A 23,009-nucleotide genomic window follows, 5' to 3' on the forward strand; every position below is an offset into this window, starting at 1 on the left:
CTTTGTCTTTCTCTCTCTCTCTTTCTGTCTTTCTCTCTCTCTCTTTCTGTCTTTCTCTCTCTCTCTCTTTCTGTCTTTCTCTCTCTCTCTCTTTCTATCATTCTCTCTCTCTTTCTGTCTCTCTCTCTTTATTCTCTCTTTTTCTCTGTTATTCCTGGCTCTGTTTTCTCTTCTTTCATGTGCTGAGAGTGATCTCCCCGCTCTCTCCCTAGAGGTGCTTGTCTCTGCTTGCCTGTGTGTGTGTGTAGGAGATGCTGTAATAAGTAGCTCCTCTGCGTTAGCGTCAGAGCTAGTTAGCGTCACCCCTTTCTCTGTCACTCACATATAGCAAAGGTTTCATGTGATGTAGGCCTTTCTGTGTGTCTGGCTTTTGTCCCTTTCACATTCAACAACAGCTGCTCAACACTCTGCCTCCCCCGCTGAGGGACACCACCGAGGGACACCGCCGAGGGACACAGCCAAGGGACACAGCTTATCCCGCCAGCATGCATATCACATCTTGTGTACTCCTAAAATGTATGTGTGAAATTACAACCTTTTTTCTCCTCTCTCTGTTTCTATCTCTCTCTTTTTCTCCTTTCTTTATCCTATTGTATCCTACTTTAGATGGGATGGGTCGAGTCTTAGCTCAGGACGTCTATGCCAAAGACAACCTGCCTCCGTTCCCTGCATCAGTCAAAGATGGCTACGCCGTGCGAGGTGAGACGCCAGTTCTCGTGGGTGTAGAGTTCAGTAGTTTGAGAGATTACAAACTTTTCATGCTTGTTTTTGTGTGAGTTTGACCCTTGCAGCTTGTTTTCAGATAGAGAGAACAGTAATGCCTCTATATCTCTTTCTCTCACCATCCCTCTCTCTCCTTCTATTTCTCATCCCTCTCTCTGTTCCTCTCAGCGGCCGACGGTCCTGGAGATCGCTTCATCATTGGGGAGTCACAGGCAGGACAGCAGGTGAGCTACTTACAGTTTGTGAGCCCTGATATTTTGGAGTTTCCCTCCCTCCCTCCCTCCCTCACTCTGTGTGTCTCAGTGTATTCCCATGTGGAGCTACACAGGTCACTGGCTCACTGTGATTACAAGATAATCCACAGAGACAGACCCCGTCTCTCTCCCTACCTCTACACAGAGACAGACCCCGTCTCTCTCTCTACCTCTACACAGAGACAGACCCCGTCTCTCTCTCTACTCTACACAGAGACAGACCCCGTCTCTCTCTCTACTCTACACAGAGACAGACCCCGTCTCTCTCTCTACTCTACACAGAGACAGACCCCGTCTCTCTCTCTACCTCTACACAGACCCTGTCTCTCTCTCTACACAGAGACAGACCCCGTCTCTCTCTCTACCTCTACACAGACCCTGTCTCTCTCCCTACCTCTACACAGAGACAGACCCCGTCTCTCTCTCTACCTCTACACAGAGACAGACCCCGTCTCTCTCTCTACCTCTACACAGAGACAGACCCCGTCTCTATCTCTACTCTACACAGACCCTGTCTCTCTCTCTACTCTATACAGACCCTGTCTCTCTCTCTACTCTACACAGAACCTGTCTCTCTCTCTACTCTACACAGACCCTGTCTCTCTCTCTACTCTACACAGACCCTGTCTCTCTCTCTACTCTACACAGACCCTGTCTCTCTCTCTACTCTACACAGACCCTGTCTCTCTCTCTACTCTACACAGACCCTGTCTCTCTCTCTACTCTACACAGAACCTGTCTCTCTCTCTACTCTACACAGAACCTGTCTCTCTCTCTACTCTACACAGACCCTGTCTCTCTCTCTACTCTACACAGAACCTGTCTCTCTCTCTACTCTACACAGAACCTGTCTCTCTCTCTCTACTCTACACAGAACCAGTCTCTCTCTCTACTCTACACAGAACCTGTCTTGCTCTCTACATTAAACAGACTCTCTCTCTACAACACTCCACTCTGCTTTCTGGATTAAATCCATAATAATACATTTACATAGTACATTTTATAATTCTCACACAGCCTCCACTATGGACACACAGCCTCCACTATGGACACACTTCCTCCACTATGGACACACAGCCTCCACTATGGACACACAGCCTCCACTATGGACACACAGCCTCCACTATGGACACACAGCCTCCACTATGGACACACAGCCTCCACTATGGACACACAGCCTCCACTATGGACACACAGCCTCCACTATGGACACACAGCCTCCACTATGGACACACAGCATCCACTATGGACACACAGCCTCCACTATGGACACACAGCCTCCACTATGGACACACTTCCTCCACTATGGACACACAGCCTCCACTATGGACACACAGCCTCCACTATGGACACACAGCCTCCACTATGGACACACAGCCTCCACTATGGACACACAGCCTCCACTATGGACACACAGCCTCCACTATGGACACACAGCCTCCACTATGGACACACAGCCTCCACTATGGACACACAGCCTCCACTATGGACACACAGCCTCCACTATGGACACACAGCCTCCACTATGGACACACAGCCTCCACTATGGACACACAGCCTCCACTATGGACACACAGCCTCCACTATGGACACACAGCCTCCACTATGGACACACAGCCTCCACTATGGACACACAGCCTCCACTATGGACACACAGCCTCCACTATGGACACACAGCCTCCACTATGGACACACAGCCTCCACTATGGACACACAGCCTCCACTATGGACACACAGCCTCCACTATGGACACACAGCCTCCACTATTGACGCTCATGTTCAAAAGTATATCTTGTGAAAGTTGTATATAGTCGATTTCTGATAATTCAACTTCCCAACTGAAATGTTGATAACACTACTTCATGCCGGTAGTTATGATGCAGTTATAATGCCGTGAAAGATGCGTTATAAGCATGTTTAGCACCTTTATAATGTCCAACCTGCATGTGTGTCTCTGTAGCCGACCCACACAGTGATGCCGGGCCAGGTGATGAGGGTGACAACAGGGGCTCCTATCCCCTGTGGGGCGGATGCTGTGGTGCAGGTGGAGGACACTGAGCTGCTTCGAGAGTCTGACGACGTGAGTCAACACCCAACTTCTTTCCTTCTTCTTCCCTCTCTCTCTCTCTCTGAAGACACGAGTCAACCAGCACTCTCCCTCTCCCATCTCCTGTGGCAACTTCCTGACCCCCTCTCAATTTATTTCAATGAACTTTATCCGCATGGAATATACTATACAAATACATTACAATAACGTACAATATGTCTCTCACCTCTCTTTTTCACAATTATTTCTCAACTTTCCCTCAATCCTTTCTCCTCTGTCTCCAGTATCTCCTCTCCACAAACAGCCTTTCTGTTTTCTACATGTAGACTTCACCTGCCACAAACGTCTTCTTGACAATAGTACGGAATGAACCGTATCTTCTTCATTAACCGCTCTGTTTGTCGTTGCAGGGCACAGAAGAGCTGGAAGTGCGGATCTTGGTACAGGCACGCCCTGGACAGGACATCAGGTGAGTGAGAAGTTTAAGTTTGTACCAGTCAGGACTGGTGGGCTCTATTTCATTTAAATCCAGTTAATTCAGGAAGTAAACTGAAATTCCAGTTTTACTCAATGCTCTTCTGTAACAGAACTCTACCTCTAGTGCTGAGTGATTAACCATTTTCCCAACGCGCCGTTTCTCTAGAGAGAAATCAAATCATTCACAAGAGAAACCAAGTTAAGAACCATGTGGGATGCTGGGCTGAAGGGAGTTCTAGTTTTCATGAAGCAAATATTCAATTTAGTTCAGCGCAGAAATGTGGTGATTAACTACAATCATCAAATCAAGCTTTATTTACACAGCACATTTCAGACATGCAATGCGACGCAATGTGCTTCACAGGATTTTTTTGTGGAAACAATGAAAATAAAAGCTGAAATATTTACTACACAACAAAAGTAAGATAAAAAACAAAAGAATGACAAAAACTAAAAGACTAAAAAGCACCCTGAGGTAAAACAAAGCTAAAAAGGTGTTTTCAGATCTGTTTTAAATATGTCAACAGTTTCACCCCCCCCTCAGGTTCTCAGGCAGGTTATTCCAGAGGCTGGGGGTATAATAACTAAAGGCTGTCTCTCCATGCCACTTGGTCCCCCTCAGGTTCTCTGGCAGGCTATTCCAGAGGCTGGGGGTATAATAACTAAAGGCTGTCTCTCCATGCCACTTGGTCCCCCTCAGGTTCTCAGGCAGACTATTCCAGAGGCTGGGGGTATAATAACTAAAGGCTGTCTCTCCATGCCTCTTGGTCCCCCTCAGGTTCTCTGGCAGGCTATTCCAGAGGCTGGGGGTATAATAACTAAAGGCTGCCTCTCCATGCCTCTTGGTCCCCCTCAGGTTCTCAGGCAGGTTATTCCAGAGGCTGGGGGTATAATAACTAAAGGCTGCCTCTCCATGCCTCTTGGTCCCCCTCAGGTTCTCAGGCAGACTATTCCAGAGGCTGGGGGTATAATAACTAAAGGCTGCCTCTCCATGCCTCTTGGTCCCCCTCAGGTTCTCAGGCAGACTATTCCAGAGGCTGGGGGTATAATAACTAAAGGCTGTCTCTCCATGCCACTTGGTCCCCCTCAGGTTCTCTGGCAGGCTATTCCAGAGGCTGGGGGTATAATAACTAAATGCTGTCTCTCCATGCCTCTTGGTCCCCCTCAGGTTCTCTGGCAGGCTATTCCAGAGGCTGGGGGTATAATAACTAAAGGCTGCCTCTCCATGCCTCTTGGTCCCCCTCAGGTTCTCAGGCAGACTATTCCAGAGGCTGGGGGTATAATAACTAAAGGCTGCCTCTCCATGCCTCTTGGTCCCCCTCAGGTTCTCAGGCAGGTTATTCCAGAGGCTGGGGGTATAATAACTAAAGGCTGCCTCTCCATGCCTCTTGGTCCCCCTCAGGTTCTCTGGCAGGTTATTCCAGAGGCTGGGGGTATAATAACTAAAGGCTGCCTCTCCATGCCTCTTGGTCCCCCTCAGGTTCTCTGGCAGGTTATTCCAGAGGCTGGGGGTATAATAACTAAAGGCTGCCTCTCCATGCCTCTTGGTCCCCCTCAGGTTCTCTGGCAGGTTATTCCAGAGGCTGGGGGTATAATAACTAAAGGCTGCCTCTCCATGCCTCTTGGTCCCCCTCAGGTTCTCAGGCAGACTATTCCAGAGGCTGGGGGCATAATAACTAAAGGCTGCCTCTCCATGCCTCTTGGTCTTAGACTTTTGGATAGTTAAAAGGCCAGTGCCAGAGGACCTGAGGGACCTACTGGGTACATAACTTAAAAGCATGTCTGACATGTATTGGGGTGCGCCATCATGGATTGATTTAAAAACCAATAGAAGAATCTTAAAATGAATGATCAAACTCACAGGCAGCCAGTGACCATAATCCATTGTGCCTGTTCTTTATTTCGCCTGTTCCTTCCAGCTCGGACAGAGATGGATACACTTTTACACCTGCTATGTTAAGTTAGATACACACAGACCGTATAGACTGCATGAGAGAGGAATTTACACAACACAAGGACGAGGGAGAGGGATAGAGACCGATTGTGAAAGTATACCATATCTACTTTGAAGAACTAGTAAAATGATTTTGTTAGACAGCTCTGCAGCATACTTAGGCAGGCTAGTCTTGCTAAATAGGATAACTGAAGACAGTACAGTATGGGAGAACACAGATAATGTTGTCTGTCTGGCTGGCTGTTACTGCCTGAACAGAGATAAGATGATGACTTTAAGAAGTGAAACATAATTAAGTCATTAAAAAAAGTAATGTACTGCAGTATTTTATTATTTCATAGTAATTTCTACCGAATGTGAATCTTACAAAGACAATGGAATATTTTAAATGTTTTGACAATTGAATGTTAAAAGCTCTAAAATCATTTTACATGTCCATTTTTATCATTTAGCAGACACTCTTAGACAGAACAACTTACAGTTAGTGCATTCATCTTAAAATAGCTAGGTGGGACAACCACATACAGTTCAATAAATGATTCATATTGCTTGACTTATTCCACATTTTGTTGTGTTACAGCCTGTGAATGTGAGAGCTATTTTTTTCTCACCCATTTACACACAATACCCCATAATGACAAAGTGAAACATGTTTTTAGAAATGTTAGCAAATTTGTTGAAAATGAAATACAGAAATATCTAATTTACATAAGTATTCACACTCCTGAGTTAATACATGTTACAGTCACCTTTGGCAGCGATACAGTTGTGAGTCTTTCTGGGTAAGTTGGCCCTTGATTGGGAGTCCCATACGGCGGTGGGTTTGGCCGGGGTAGGCCATCATTGTAAATAAGAATTTGTTCTTAGCTAACTTGCTGTCACGTCCTGACCAGTATAGGGGTTATTTGTTATTGTAGTTTGGTCAGGACGTGGCAGGGGGTGTTTGTTTTATGTGGTTCAGGGTGTGTTTTGTGTATGTGTTTAGGTAGAGGGGTATTTGATTTATTAGTCCAAGGTTTGTTAGTCTTTGTTCTATGTTAGTATATTACTATGTTCTATCTAGTCTTTTGTAGTTCTATGTTTAGTTAATTGGGGTTGGACCTTCAATTGGAGGCAGCTGGTTATTGTTGCATCTGATTGAGGGTCCTATAATTAGGAGTTTGTTTTTCATGGGATTTTGTGGGAGATTGTTCTTGTTTAGCTGTTTGCCTGACAAGACTGTCAAGTTCATTTTGTTTTGAATACGTTTATGTGTTTTCCTTCTTCACCAAATAAAAAAGAAGATAAGTGTACATTTTCCCGCTGCGTCTTGGTCTCTTCCCTATGACACATGTGACACTTGCCTAGTTAAATAAAATAAAAATAAAAATAATAAAAGTCTCTAAGAGCTTTGCACACCTGGATTGTACAATATTTGCCCATTATTATTTAAAAAATTCTACAAGCTCTGTCAAATTGGTTGTAGATTATTGCTAGACAAACATTTTCAAGTCTTGCCATAGGTTTTCAAGCAGATTTAAGTTAAAACTGAAAGGTGAATTCATCTCACAGTGTCTAGTAGAAACCAGACTGAACCAGGTTTTTCTCTAGGATTTTGGTTGTGTTTAGCTCCATTCCATTTCTTTTGATCCTTCTTAACAATTACAAGCATACCGATAACATGATGCAGCCACCAGTATGCTTGAAATATGGAGTGTGGTACTCAGTAATGTGTTGCATTGGATTGGCCCCAAACAGATTTTATTGCACAGTATTACTTTAGTGCCTTGTTTAGTGCCAGGATGCATGTTTTGGAATATTTCTGTATAGTCTTCTTTCCACTCTGTAAATTAGCTTAGTATTGTGGAGTAACTACAATGTTGTTGATTCATCCTCAGTTTTCACCTATCACAGCCATTAGACTCTGTAACTGTTTTAAAGTCACCATTGACCTCAAGGTGAAATTCCTGATCGGTTTCCTTCCTCTCCGGCAACTGAGTTAGGAAGGACGCCTGTATCTTTGTATTGGCTGGGTGTATTGATACCCCATCCAAAGTGTAATTAATAACTTCACCATGCTCAAAGGGATATTCAATGTCTATGGTGACATCGGCTCTGGGTCGCCACCGATGGAACTGGGGGTGCCTAAGCCAGCTCATCGGGCTTTCACACCCTGGCTGGCTCGAGAGGTTTCCTTGCCTCGTTTGGCTCAGCAGCTTCCCATCCCACGTCACACTCCACCGGATCTTCGGGCTCCCTCTCTGCAGCGGGATCGACAGGCGTCTTGTCTCAGCCGGATCGTCGGGCTTCCATGCCTCAGCCGGCTTGACAGGCTCTCATGCTCCTGCCGGTTCGTTGGGCTTCCACGCCCGCAACCGGCTTGCCCAGCGCCCATGTCTCGGCCGGTTCGCCCAGGTGGGACGCCGGGTGGCACCCCTGGGGGTACTGTTACGTCTGCTCCCGCTCTTCCCCCCTGGCGCTTGAGGGCGCCAGGCTGCCCTGCATCACGCACTCCTATCATCTATTACTCACACCTGCCTTCCCTCGTCACGCGCATCAGCGATATTGGACTCACTCATCACCTGTTTATTTTCTCCCCTGTATTTGTCAGTTCCCCTGCTCTGTTCCCCGCTGCTGCATTTATTGTCTTTTGTTTGTGTTACTCGTTTGCTGACGCTGTTCCTGTCTCGTTCCATGTCCGTTACACATTAAATGTTTGACTCCCCGTACCTGCTTCGCCTCTCCAGCGTCACCCATGTGACACATAGTCTAGATACTGTGATCATTTTTTAACCGAACCGACCTCAGAAAGCACTGATAGCTCAGCACTATGCATTGCACAGCCATGTCTACAGTATCTGAGTGCCTGCCACTCACCCAGCGCCCTCTGTCCCTTCCTCCAGGCCTATAGGTCATGATATAAATATTGAGGTACTACTAGGGTTGCCACACTTGCGGTCACGAGTCATGAAGGCAGTGAAATTCCACGTGACCATAGTACCAGTACTGTGTCTCTGCCACTCACCCAGCCCCCTCTGTCTCCCCTTCCTCCAGGCCTATAGGTCATGATATAAAGCGTGGGGAATGTGTCCTGTCCAAGGGTACCCACATGGGCCCTTCTGAGATTGGCCTGCTGGCCACCGTAGGAGTCACTGAGGTGGAGGTGCAGAAGTTCCCAGTGGTGGCTGTCATGTCAACTGGCAATGAGGTGAACACACACACACACATATACATGCACACATATTTTGCCATCTCTCATGGTATCTTTAATACCTGGGATTGTGGTGGCAGGTAGCCTAGAGGTTAGAGAGGCAGGTAAGACATCAACCGATTGCCGGTTTGAATCCCAGGTCCTGACAGGAAAATATTGCAGGATGTGAGATGGTTTCCTGTAGAATATGAACAGTAACGTAACCTTCTTTGTGTGTGTGCATGTGCGCGTGTGTAGCTGTTGAACCCAGAGGATGACCTGCACCCAGGGAAGATCAGGGACAGTAACAGATCTACACTGCTGGCCACCATTCAGGAACATGGCTACCCTACCATCAACCTGGGCATCGTCGGAGACAAGTCAGTCAACAACACTCAATCATAAGCTTCAGTAACAATGGCTTCATCTACCCTCCTAGAAAATATTGGGCTGGTTTCCTGGACACACATTAATCCTAGTCCTGGACTAAAAAGCATGCTCGATGGAGAATCTGAAAGCACAAGGCTAAAATCTGTGTCTGGAAAGCTATAGATTAATCTACAATCAGAAAGATGGGAGGGTATGAACTGTGACCTGTGACCTTTCTCCTACAGCCCAGACGACCTCCTTAATGCCCTGAACGAGGGGATCAGCCGTGCTGATGTCATCATCACCTCAGGAGGTGTGTCCATGGGAGAGAAGGTAAGATTATATAAAATAAATGTAAAGTTTAAAAAGAACAAGGTGATAAGCGTCACTGCAGACCCTGGTTCGATCCCGGGCTGTATCACAACTGGCCGTGATCGGGAGTCCCATAGGGCGGCGCACAATTGGCCCAGTGTCGTCCGGGGTTACGGGAGGCTGGGGTAGGCCGTCATTGTAAATTTGTATTTGTTCTTAACTGACTTACCTAGTTAAATAAAGGTTAAATAAATAACAAATGAGTGGTGAGGCAGTGAGCTTATTTAGATGTATTTTTATGAGATCACTGTGTTTGTGAGAGCATATTAAATGGCTAGGGGCATTGTCCTTTGTCAGATGGCATCATTCTAATGCTACACGCAGTTGAGACAATGGGGCTAGGGGTGGAGTTTGGTCTCTATGTTGAACCTCGAGTACTGTGCATCTGCTGTTCTGATCCAGCTGTTATACTGCTGTTCTGATCCAGCTGTTATACTGCTGTTCTGTTCCAGCTGTTATTCCTGCTGTTCTGTTCCAGCTGTTATTCCTGCTGTTCTCATCCAGCTGTTACTCCTGCTGTTCTCATCCAGCTGTTACTCCTGCTGTTCTCATCCAGCTGTTACTCCTGCTGTTCTCATCCAGCTGTTATTCCTGCTGTTCTGTTCCAGCTGTTATTCCTGCTGTTCTGATCCAGCTGTTATTCCTGCTGTTCTTATCCAGCTGTTACTCCTGCTGTTCTGATCCAGCTGTTACTCCTGCTGTTCAGTTCCAGCTGTTACTCCTGCTGTTCTGATCCAGCTGTTACTCCTGCTGTTCTCATCCAGCTGTTACTCCTGCTGTTCTCATCCAGCTGTTACTCCTGCTGTTCTCATCCAGCTGTTGCTCCTGCTGTTCTCATCCAGCTGTTACTCCTGCTGTTCTGATCCAGCTGTTACTCCTGCTGTTCTCATCCAGCTGTTACTCCTGCTGTTCTCATCCAGCTGTTGCTCCTGCTGTTCTCATCCAGCTGTTACTCCTGCTGTTCTCATCCAGCTGTTACTCCTGCTGTTCTCATCCAGCTGTTGCTCCTGCTGTTCTCATCCAGCTGTTACTCCTGCTGTTCTCATCCAGCTGTTGCTCCTGCTGTTCTCATCCAGCTGTTACTCCTGCTGTTCTCATCCAGCTGTTGCTCCTGCTGTTCTCATCCAGCTGTTACTCCTGCTGTTCTCATCCAGCTGTTACTCCTGCTGTTCTGATCCAGGTGTTACTCCCGCTGTTCTGCTGTTCTCATCCAGCTTTTGCTCCTGTTGTTCTCATCCAGCTGTTACTTCTGCTGTTCTCATCCTGCTGTTACTCCTGCTGTTCTGTTCCAGCTGTTGCTCCTGCTGTTCTCATCCTGCTGTTACTCCTGCTGTTCTGATCCAGCTGTTACTCCTGCTGTTCTCATCCAGCTGTTACTCCTGCTGTTCTCATCCAGCTGTTACTCCTGCTGTTCTGTTCCAGCTGTTGCTTCTGCTGTTCTGATCAGGTGTTACTCCTGCTGTTCTCATCCAGCTGTTACTCCTGCTGTTCTGTTCCAGCTGTTGCTCCTGCTGTTCTGATCCTGTTGTTACTCCTGCTGTTCTCATCCAGCTGTTACTTTTGCTGTTCTCATCCAGCTGTTACTCCTGCTGTTCTGATCCAACTGTTGCTCCTGCTGTTCTGATCCAGCTGTTACTCCTGCTGTTCTGATCCAGCTGTTGCTCCTGCTGTTCTGATCCAGCTGTTACTCCTGCTGTTCTTATCCAGCTGGTTTGGCTGACCTTTTGTATGTTTACTGCTTCTCTGAATTCTCTACTTCTCTCTCTGGGTTTTCTGCTCCAATTACTTCTGTTATTGGATCACACGTGTCCACCTCACCATCTGTCAGACATAGAAACGTGTCCACCTCACCATCTGTCAGACATAGAAACGTGTACACCTCACCATCTGTCAGACATAGAAACGTGTACACCTCACCATCTGTCAGACATGGAAACGTGTACACCTCACCATCTGTCAGACATAGAAACGTGTCCACCTCACCATCTGTCAGACATAGAAACGTGTCCACCTCACCATCTGTCAGACATAGAAACGTGTACACCTCACCATCTGTCAGACATAGAAACGTGTCCACCTCACCATCTGTCAGACATAGAAACGTGTCCACCTCACCATCTGTCAGACATAGAAACGTGTCCACCTCACCATCTGTCAGACATAGAAACGTGTCCACCTCACCATCTGTCAGACATAGAAACGTGTACACCTCACCATCTGTCAGACATAGAAACGTGTCCACCTCCCCCATCTGTCAGACATAGAAACGTGTACACCTCACCATCTGTCAGACATAGAAACGTGTACACCTCACCATCTGTCAGACATAGAAACGTGTCCACCTCACCATCTGTCAGACATAGAAACGTGTCCACCTCACCATCTGTCAGACATAGAAACGTGTACACCTCACCATCTGTCAGACATAGAAACGTGTCCACCTCACCATCTGTCAGACATAGAAACGTGTCCACCTCACCATCTGTCAGACATAGAAACGTGTCCACCTCACCATCTGTCAGACATAGAAACGTGTCCACCTCACCATCTGTCAGACATAGAAACGTGTACACCTCACCATCTGTCAGACATAGAAACGTGTCCACCTCACCATCTGTCAGACATAGAAACGTGTACACCTCACCATCTGTCAGACATAGAAACGTGTACACCTCACCATCTGTCAGACATGGAAACGTGTACACCTCACCATCTGTCAGACATAGAAACGTGTCCACCTCACCATCTGTCAGACATAGAAACGTGTCCAACTCACCATCTGTCAGACATAGAAACGTGTACACCTCACCATCTGTCAGACATGGAAACGTGTACATCTCACCATCTGTCAGACATGGAAACGTGTCCACCTCACCATCTGTCAGACATAGAAACGTGTACACCTCACCATCTGTCAGACATAGAAACGTGTCCACCTCACCATCTGTCAGACATAGAAACGTGTCCACCTCACCATCTGTCAGACATGGAAACGTGTACACCTCACTATCTGTCAGACATAGAAACGTGTCCACCTCACCATCTGTCAGACATAGAAACGTGTCCACCTCACCATCTGTCAGACATAGAAACGTGTCCACCTCACCATCTGTCAGACATAGAAACGTGTCCACCTCACCATCTGTCAGACATAGAAACGTGTACACCTCACCATCTGTCAGACATGGAAACGTGTACACCTCACCATCTGTCAGACATGGAAACGTGTCCACCTCACCATCTGTCAGACATAGAAACGTGTCCACCTCACCATCTGTCAGACATAGAAACGTGTCCACCTCACCATCTGTCAGACATAGAAACGTGTCCACCTCACCATCTGTCAGACATAGAAACGTGTCCACCTCACCATCTGTCAGACATAGAAACGTGTACACCTCACCATCTGTCAGACATGGAAACGTGTCCACCTCACCATCTGTCAGACATAGAAACGTGTCCACCTCACCATCTGTCAGACATAGAAACGTGTACACCTCACCATCTGTCAGACATAGAAACGTGTCCACCTCACCATCTGTCAGACATAGAAACGTGTCCACCTCACCATCTGTCAGACATAGAAACGTGTCCACCTCACCATCTGTCAGACATAGAAACGTGTCCACCTCACCATCTGTCAGACATAGAAACGTGTCCAACTCACCATCTGTCAGACATAGAAACGTGTACACCTCACCATCTGTCAGACATGGAAACGTGTACACCTCACCATCTGTCACACATAGAAACGTGTCCAACTCACCATCTGTCAGACATAGAAACGTGTCCACCTCACCATCTGTCAGACATAGAAACGTGTACACCTCACCATCTGTCAGACATAGAAACGTGTCCACCTCACCATCTGTCAGACATAGAAACGTGTCCACCTCACCATCTGTCAGACATAGAAACGTGTCCACCTCACCATCTGTCAGACATAGAAACGTGTACACCGCACCATCTGTCAGACATAGAAACGTGTACACCTCACCATCTGTCAGACATAGAAACGTGTACACCTCACCATCTGTCAGACATAGAAACGTGTACACCTCACCATCTGTCAGACATAGAAACGTGTCCACCTCACCATCTGTCAGACATAGAAACGTGTCCACCTCACCATCTGTCAGACATAGAAACGTGTACACCTCACCATCTGTCAGACATAGAAACGTGTTCACCTCACCATCTGTCAGACATAGAAACGTGTACACCTCACCATCTGTCAGACATAGAAACGTGTCCAACTCACCATCTGTCAGACATAGAAACGTGTACACCTCACCATCTGTCAGACATAGAAACGTGTACACCTCACCATCTGTCAGACATAGAAACGTGTCCACCTCACCATCTGTCAGACATGGAAACGTGTACACCTCACCATCTGTCAGACATGGAAACGTGTCCACCTCACCATCTGTCAGACATAGAAACGTGTACACCACACCATCTGTCAGACATAGAAACGTGTCCACCTCACCATCTGTCAGACATAGAAACGTGTCCACCTCACCATCTGTCAGACATGGAAACGTGTCCACCTCACCAACTGTCAGACATAGAAACGTGTCCATCTCACCATCTGTCAGACATAGAAACGTGTCCACCTCCCCCATCTGTCAGACATAGAAACGTGTACACCTCACCATCTGTCAGACATAGAAACGTGTACACCTCACCATCTGTCAGACATAGAAACGTGTACACCTCACCATCTGTCAGACATAGAAACGTGTACACCTCACCATCTGTCAGACATAGAAACGTGTACACCTCACCATCTGTCAGACATAGAAACGTGTACACCTCACCATCTGTCAGACATAGAAACGTGTCCACCTCACCATCTGTCAGACATAGAAACGTGTCCACCTCACCATCTGTCAGACATAGAAACGTGTCCACCTCACCATCTGTCAGACATAGAAACGTGTACACCTCACCATCTGTCAGACATAGAAACGTGTCCACCTCACCATCTGTCAGACATAGAAACGTGTCCATCTCACCATCTGTCAGACATAGAAACGTGTCCACCTCACCATCTGTCAGACATAGAAACGTGTCCACCTCACCATCTGTCAGACATAGAAACGTGTACACCTCACCATCTGTCAGACATAGAAACGTGTCCACCTCACCATCTGTCAGACATAGAGACGTGTCAGTAGAAATAATCTGACCCGATAAGAAGTTTAACACTGTCCTATGACAACTTCTTCCTCAACATCAATATAATAAAAGGAATTTTATAATTCAGTGAATATAATTCTTAATATATTTCAATTAACTTCATAGGCATGAAATACACTGTAAACATAACACAATAATATACAATATATCTTTTTATGTTTCAGGACTATCTGAAGCAGGTGCTTGACATTGACCTCCACGCCCAGATCCATTTTGGACGGGTCTTTATGAAGCCAGGGTAAGACATAATTTTTTTATTTTATACATTATGCTACAAAAGTTAAGAGGGATATGCCTTGTTAATTCATCAAGTGAGTATGGTTTAGGAGAGATGGATAGTGATTCACGGAAGGTCTTAGTTGGTTTGTCTTCTGTTTTCTTCTCTTAGTCTCCCCACCACGTTCGCCACTGTAGACATTGACGGGGCACGGAAACTGATATTTGCCTTACCAGGTATGTGTTTATAAGCTGTGCGTGTCATATGTACTGTGTGTACAGTATCTGTTGTTTGTGTGTAGACCCGTAAATGTTTTTGTTGAGTCTCAGGACTGGCAGGGGATCGCCAGCCTTGACTGCTCTGAGTCCAAAACTCCACCATTTAACAACCAAATATATGTTTCCCTGAGAGAAACATGTTGTATTAATCCAGCAGCATGCCCTCAGACAGAGGTAATGTTTCTCTTTAATTCCACTTCCCTTTCAGTTCCTACAGCATCCTGGAACAAAACAGCCTTCCTTCCACAGCAGCAGTTTTTTCCCTGATTGATAATTTACATTTTCTATATGAGTTGTTGTTTGCATTCTAAATATGTTTGTGTGAGGGAATGTTTTAGACCAGCCCTCCAAAACCGTGTTCCTAGAGTTTACCTAAGACCCACCCAGCTCTAAACATCAAACCTCAGCCAGCCCCCTTATCCACACCAAACCTGAAATTGGACCCCTATTTGACCCACCCAACCAGCCCTGCTGACAACAACCTCTTGTCCCTCTACTCTCCTAGCCCCCCCTGCACCTCGACCTGTCCATTACCCCCAGCAGGGCCTCTTGCCTCTGCCTGTCCTATTGCCTCCCCCAGCCCCCCTGCCTTGCCTCTGCCCGTCCTACGTATGTTCGGAGGGCTAGTCTGTGGCTGTGGTGACCGCCACTCTTTTTATATTCCCCCTTTAAGGTAATTTCACCTTCAGAGATACAGGCGCCATTTTCATCGACCATGTCCCCGACAGTGAGGCAAGCAGGGTGCCTGTGCCACCGCGCGGAAGTAGGTGCTACCACCGAGGTTGACCGTACCGTTCAGTGTGCTCACTGCTCTCTACCTGAAAGCAAGCTTACTTCAAATGAGCTCAGAAAACGGAATTTAACTGAAAATGGGAAATATTTTTTGGGCTTTAAGTGCTAAACTGAAACTTGGCCCGACCTCAAATGATATGGGCTTAAAATGATCTCAAAATGCAAACTTGAGGCCAAATGAACTTTTTATCTCCCAAACTTTGTTTGGGCATGTTTGGGGGCATTTTTGTTCGTTTTTTAGTAGTGATTAAGCAAAATAAGATCACTACACCTTTTAGTAAACCCAAACTTGAATCTTAACAAAAAATGTTAACATAAAATAAAGAGTTTTTATTTTCTTATGTGATTTTCTGTTCGGTTTTCTGAGAGAGAAATATTGTTTTGTTTCTGTGGCGTTGCTGTTGGTTCTGTCGCGCCTCGTTCTGTTTCTCAGTGTCGTCCCGAGCCCCTGCGGGTATCTATCCCATCATTCCATGCTGTTGCTTGTTGTTGTGATTTGAGAGCGCTACTCACCCTTCCCCCTGCTGTTTAATTTCATTTGACCTTTTTTGACACCTCCCGTCACTGCTGCTGGTTGGTGTAAAGACTTTTCCCACTCTCCCCAAAGAGCGCTCACCCACTTCTCCCACTCCCCTAAAGAGTGCACCCCTCCAGTCCCTCTTCTGTGCAACCTTAAAAAGTCAGAAGCATACCTATCTCAACTGTCTGCCTCCTCATCCCCCCGGCCCAGCCCGGCCCCCAGCCCAGGTCCCCCCGGCCCAGCCCGGCCCCCAGCCCAGGTCCCCCGGCCCAGCCCGGCCCCCAGCCCAGGTCCCCCTGCACAGCCAAGGCCTCCAGCCCAGGTCCCCCTGCACAGCCAAGGCCTCCAGCCCAGGTCCCCCGGCCCAGTCCGGCCCCATACAGACAGGCCAGTGGGGTGAGAAGAGAACCACTCTGCTCTCTGCACTGAGCCCTTATCCTGTCCTACAGGGGCTGCCAGCTGGAGCATGTCAATAACAACAATGCTCCTACACCCCAACCCGTCCAAACCTTCTCTGGCCTATCCTGTCATCTCCCCCCTTAGCCCTCTGAACAGTGGTAATGTCCCGTCCTTTTCTCCCTCTCATCCTCAGCCCTTCTCTTTCTGTTGGTCAGGTAACCCAGTGTCTGCGGTCGTCACCTGTAACCTCTTCGTCATCCCTGCTCTGAGGAAGATGCAGGGGATCCTGGACCCTCGGCCCACCATTATCAAAGCCAGGGTAAGTTAACAACAGAGTTATTTAATTTTTTTACACATAGCTTAATGCAAATACATTGGGGTTTAAAGTTGAGTGTGATGTCATCATTCTGCGCACTGCTTTCTCCTGTGTGTGTAAACAGCTTTCCTGTGATGTAAAGTTGGACCCTCGTCCAGAGTACCACCGCTGCATCCTGACATGGCACCACCAGGAGCCTCTGCCATGGGCACAGAGCACAGGTATTATCACATACACACAATACTTTGTCATCAGCACGTTTGCATGTAAAAAATGGACAAGGGAAAATGTGTATCAAAAAGTTGATCCTTGTCATGTTATTGGCTCTCTCTCTGTCTCCCCACCCTCCTCCCTCTCTCTCCCCCCTCTATCCCTCTCTGCCAACACTCTCCTTCTTTATCTCTCTCACTCTTTATCTCTCTCTCCCCCCTACAGGAAATCAGATGAGTAGTCGACTGATGAGCATGAGGAGTGCCAACGGGCTGCTGATGTTGCCTCCTAAAACAGAGCAATACGTGGAGCTGCATAAAGGAGAGGTTGTGGACGTGATGGTCATAGGACGACTATGATGATGTCATCTTACGGGCAGGGAGAGAAAGTGGTGCATGTCCACATATCATAACTATTCTGTAATATGCAATGGCACAGCTAGTTTTTATTGATTTGGATAGTAAAGTTCATCAAGGATAATTAACCAACATCTCAAACACAAAGTAAATGAGTACATACATTAATCATGAAATCTGAATTTGAAAAGATCATTGTATTTCAAAGAAAGACAAAATGTTATACCTTTTAAAAGTAAAAAATAAGAGATTTATTCTGTAATATATTATATTATTATAATAATAATTATTATTGTAATTATTAATATTATATTGTCATATTAAGCAACTCTGTTTCTCTTTCATCCTTGCAATTGCTTTGTGTGTTCAACCCTAGATAGATAGATAGATAGATAGATAGATAGATAGATAGATAGATAGATAGATAGATAGATAGATAGATAGATAGATAGATAGATAGATAGATAGATAGATAGATAGCAGTAGCATTTCAATAACAAGCTGTAGGTGCTAAAAAAGAAAAATACAAACAAAATACTATTTTCTTATCTCACAAAAAAAAGATAGAAAATATATCTCTTCTTTTTGAACAACGAAAACCCTTTTGAGATTATGTCAGAAGTCCCTCTTGGGGTATGTCCTGATTCTCCACCCTTCTCCTGAAGTGTACACTTGCACACTCCCCGTCATTTTTAAAGGCATTGGATTGGTGAAGGTAGGCATTGACTGGAGGGAGTTGCCACAATTACTAGATCCATGCAAGAAAGTATGCAGGAATAGAGTGAAGAATCAGGATGTAGCCTTGGTGCTCTGGCTTATTAGGAGTGTTTTCAGGGTCCTGAGGTGCTTTTAGCCATCTTTCCCCTCCCTTTAGTATTCTTCTTCTCTTCTATGCGTCATTATATGGGCTTTATAATGCCTCATAATGGCTTCACACACAGCTTTGCTTGTCGTTTCTCTTGTGAGTCGTGTTTGTGTGCAGTTGCCAAAAGTGGTGGGTATCTTGGGCCAAAAGTCATAGGGTCATCATGATGAGACCTGGGCCTGTATTCATAAAGTGGCTCAGAGTAGGAGTAGTGTTCTAGGACCAGGTCCCCCCCGTCTATATAATCTTATTCATTATGATAAACTGATCCTAGATCAGCACTCCTACTCCTCTATGAATACAGGCCTTGAAGGTGGAGAAAGGCAGCGTGTGGCCTGCCAGTGCCCCCTAGGCTGACTGTTTCCCCTAGCTGCCCCCCAGCTGCCCCCCAGGCCCACTAGCTGCCCCCGAGTCCCCCTAGCTGCCCCCCAGGCACCCTAGCTGCCCCCTAGCTACACCCCAGGCCCACTAACTTCCTTCCAGGCTGACCGTTCCCCCTAGCTGCCCCCTGGCTGCCCCACAGGCCCACTAGCTTCTTCAAAGTCTGACCTGGTACTGAAGTCCCACCCAGAGACATGTGTATTCTTTCACATATCTAAATATATGGCTCTGGTCCCACCCTGTCCCCTGCCTTTCTACTTTACCAACACCGCCTGTCTTCCCCCCACCCTCACCTCTCCAGGACTCCTCACACAAACTAGTACAGATATGTGAGGGAACTGGAGGAGGGTGGAAACTTGGTATTTTATTTGTTTCAATTCAGAAGGAAGAAACAGCTTATTTAAAGTGCTGACTGCCTTTTTAACAACTATTCAAACAATGTACAGAAAAATACATGAATACAAAAGAGTGATATTGTACAGATTATGGTGACCAGCAATCCTGACTAAATTAATGAAGCAATGGGGAGATATTGAACTCTGTACTATAAACATTTTCTGTAATATTGATGAAACTAATGAAAAATTAAAAATCCATGATCATTATGTAAAACAATTTCTTCAGTCTCTTATTTATAAACTGATGTGTCCAATTGGAAATATAAAAAGATTATATTGTATTCTATGCTACATAGAGAGTACATCAAAATATATTTATTTCTACAGCATTGGTCCTTGATTTCAGCAAAAGCTTGGTCTGTGTAAAAAAAAACATCTAAATCAACACTGTCACTTACAGACGTAAAGCATAGACTGTATATATGTAAAGTCGTCTTTCATTGGACGAAATAGGTCCTGTGAGCAGCATTGTCCAATCGCGAACGTTGTTTCATGCGAATGTACTGGGGCGCTGTAGGGCAAACGGGAGACCCTTCACGTCTCAACAACTCTGGAGTTGGAAATGACTCCTAACGCAAGGCTACGGAAGAGAGGATCTGGACTGATATTGTGGCACAAAGTTAGCAAAGTTTTTTTTTTAAATGTTTAAACTCAACTGATACAAAAAAACAGTGGAGTAATATTGACCATGTCAATGAAGAATATATTCTCGACAGTGTTGCGGGAATAAAGTGAGTAGTTCTCTTCCATTTCCTATGTATTTTGGAGTGGCATTGTCTGCGACGCGTTGCCAGGGAAGAGCTAGTTAGCTAGGGCGAGCTTTTAAAGTTTGTTCTACCTGGTGAACTAACATAAGAACATCTCACATCAGGTTGAACTAAAGCTGTTGTTTCAACTTCGTGGGATAACAACGAAATTGTGTATTTACTTGGGTAAAATTGTCACCGAATGTCACTTTCCATCCAATGGCTAGCAACTGCTACAAGCTAGAAAGGCGGACTGGGTACTTTTGTCCGACCTGTTGCGTTTGCGCTAATCGATGCACTCTTTAAACAGGTATTTAGTTCGTCCATATCTTTTGAGTAAGACTTTGTGCATGTTTGTCCATAGTTATCTAGGTGGCTAGCTATTTGCAAAAAGCAGACTAGATCCGCGAACTGTCTGCTACTAGCTAGCTCGCAAGGTGTAATTCTAGCTATGAAAAGGGCTCGTGTATCTAAAAATTATAGTATTCCAGCCAGGACAACCATGTGTCTCAAAACATTATATTTAACCAATTTACCAACCCAGTACAGATGGATGATAGTCTGTTTTTGACAGTAACGCAATAAAGCCTGACCAGAAAGTCCTCATCAATCAACATAAGGATGACCGGTGATCTAAATTTTGGTCAACATGATCATCAACACTGATGTCTGACACCGAGGTTATACCAGTATTGTGTTCAAGTATTCCCTTCAATGGCTGTCTGACCAAAGCATCGGTGACTAACAAATGCAGGCTATTTGTTCAGTACAAATATCTATTTTTAGATATACAAGAAAAACTAGAAAAGCAATACAATCAATGAAGCCCACATTCATTTACGGTAGATAACTAAAATCTTATCAATCAATCAGCAGCCACACACTGGGTGCTTATCACCTACTGCCCAGCCTGATAAGATTGTTATTTTTACCATGATATTATCAGTTTCCATAATCACATGCCTCCAGTCAGATGACTGCTCAACTATTCACAGATAAGTGGGTTCCCTCCTTTTTAGGTGGTGTGCCTCCAATCACTGACCTAAAATAGCTGGGAAGGACCCCACTGACCTTGCTTTTAAACACAATGGTTGGTTACCCCTGATAATCACAGTGTTGTCTTGTCAACAATAGGTCCTGAATTCTCAAATTAGCTTGTGCTGATGATGAGCTACAGAATGCATGGCAACCAAGAGTTTTCCCCTTGTTTTGACAAGTTCGTCATCAAGGTATTCAGGTGCTGGTATCTCCAATACGTCACCTCATTCGTTAGCAGCCAAGCCTAAACTAAAACAGCCCCTAGCTGATGTGAAGTCTGTCCCCCACCATCCCCCCTGGCCTGGCTGTCCACCTTGGCTAGGCTACCCCCATAGTCATGGTTGTAGTAGCCAGAGAGAGAGCCTTCTATTTATCTAAGTATGAATGTTTTGTTGTGACAGCCAGAATGTTGCCCATATAGCAGTAAAAAGTTCACATTAAAAGAAGTTTGGTTTACATATTAACTGAGCTGCCTTTCGCTTCCGTTTATCTCCACTGCCACGTTGAAGGTCATGGTTCAGTTTTGAGCAGGTAGCATAGCTGAAAGCACTTTAATTTTTGAGGAGTTTGATAGCTGTTGAGTTTACTTCTGCAACACGTTATCGAAATGTAACACTATAAATGCCATGGTCTTATATGGACTAGAGGCTGTCATATGCCCTTCTGTCGTTCTCTCCACCTTCATGCATCCCGTCTCTCCACCCCCTCGTTCTACCACCCTGGTGCTGTTTGTTTTTATTTAACCTTTATTTAAAACCCTGTTACGAGGTGGTTCAGTATGTTACATGCCATCTCTCCATTTCTTCCCTGGAATCTGGAATTTGTATTATTCTGTGTGTGGAGTGTTGGAATGTGGAGTGAGAGTTCTGGAGAAGATCAGAGTCCTGGTCTGTTTGTCCTCCACAGTGACAGGCGAAGGGAGGATAGGATACACTGACCCACAGCTGAGGTGTTACTAGGGACTCTCTGATTACATGTTATCAGAATAAACAAGTTCATAGGCCTAGTTGATTCTCCTAGCCTATATTTCTCTCCTTTTAATGTGAGCCAAGAAGTGAGAATAAAAGCATTGTGTGGGAATGAAAATATCTTGAGTGGAATGTTAGACTCTGCCCAGTGTTTATATTTGGTTTGGCTCAGGACAGTGGGCTGGAGGAGGGCTTCTTAACCCCATCTGTGGTCTCAGAAGGCTAGACCAGGAAAGCACAGACAGACACCGCCCTTTAAGGGCTCCCGAGTGGCACAGCGGTCTAAGGCACTGCATCTCAGTACAAGAGGTGTCACTACAGTCCCTGGTTCAAATCCAGGCTGTATCACATCCGACCCATAGGGTGGTGCACAATTGGCCCAGTGTCATCCTGGTTAGGGGAGGGTTTGGCCGGGGTAGGCCGTCATTGTAAATAAGAATTTGTTCTTAACTAACTTGCCTAGTTAGATAAGGTAGTCAAGTGGGCTGGTTTTAGCTGCCTGCTGTGCCCGTGACAAGCTGCTTCATGCCCACGGTAGTACAGGTCTTTCCTGTAGAGATGACACCTGCAGTGCTGGCAGGACCATGTGATTCACCTTGTATAACCTAGCCATCAACGAACCTAGAGGGTAGTATATGACATTCTAGTGTTGTTTATGGCTACACACCACCAGGACAGGTCAGTACACTGACAGACCAACCTCACCCCAAACACCACCATGATGTTACCATGCTGTTTGCACAGTGTTTGTCTGTAAATCTGATGTAGCCTGGACCAGGAGTGGTATGTTTGGGGAGAAGACAGTGATTTAGCCTGGACCAGGAGTGGTATGTTTGGGGGAGAAGACAGTGATTTAGCCTGGACCAGGAGTGGTATGTTTGGGGGAGAAGACAGTGATGTAGCCTGGACCAGGAGTGGTATGTTTGGGGGAGAAGACAGTGATTTAGCCTGGACC

At 45.9% G+C, this 23,009-nt stretch overlaps 2 protein-coding genes across 2 annotated transcripts in view; both read left to right on the top strand.

The window, feature by feature from the left end:
* The window catches only part of gphna (gephyrin a), a 140,672-nt gene extending 121,156 nt beyond the window's left edge, over positions 1-19,516 (top strand). The window contains exons 10-21 of the mRNA XM_029712562.1: positions 350-699; positions 892-947; positions 2,938-3,057; positions 3,435-3,493; positions 8,489-8,642; positions 8,883-9,004; positions 9,239-9,326; positions 14,735-14,808; positions 14,959-15,023; positions 16,992-17,095; positions 17,217-17,313; positions 17,528-19,516. Of these exons, the coding sequence (XP_029568422.1) occupies positions 350-699; positions 892-947; positions 2,938-3,057; positions 3,435-3,493; positions 8,489-8,642; positions 8,883-9,004; positions 9,239-9,326; positions 14,735-14,808; positions 14,959-15,023; positions 16,992-17,095; positions 17,217-17,313; positions 17,528-17,661 (1,423 nt within the window). The 3' untranslated portion in view covers positions 17,662-19,516. The remainder of the gene's footprint in view (positions 1-349; positions 700-891; positions 948-2,937; positions 3,058-3,434; positions 3,494-8,488; positions 8,643-8,882; positions 9,005-9,238; positions 9,327-14,734; positions 14,809-14,958; positions 15,024-16,991; positions 17,096-17,216; positions 17,314-17,527) is intronic.
* A 286-nt stretch (positions 19,517-19,802) lies between these two features.
* Positions 19,803-23,009, top strand: part of pals1a (protein associated with LIN7 1, MAGUK p55 family member a) — a 60,067-nt gene continuing 56,860 nt past the window's right edge. The window contains exon 1 of the mRNA XM_029712963.1: positions 19,803-20,033. The gene's annotated coding sequence lies outside the window, so the exon portion shown is untranslated. The remainder of the gene's footprint in view (positions 20,034-23,009) is intronic.

Source organism: Salmo trutta, chromosome 25, assembly GCF_901001165.1.
Source record: "Salmo trutta chromosome 25, fSalTru1.1, whole genome shotgun sequence".
Lineage (NCBI taxonomy): Eukaryota > Metazoa > Chordata > Actinopteri > Salmoniformes > Salmonidae > Salmo > Salmo trutta.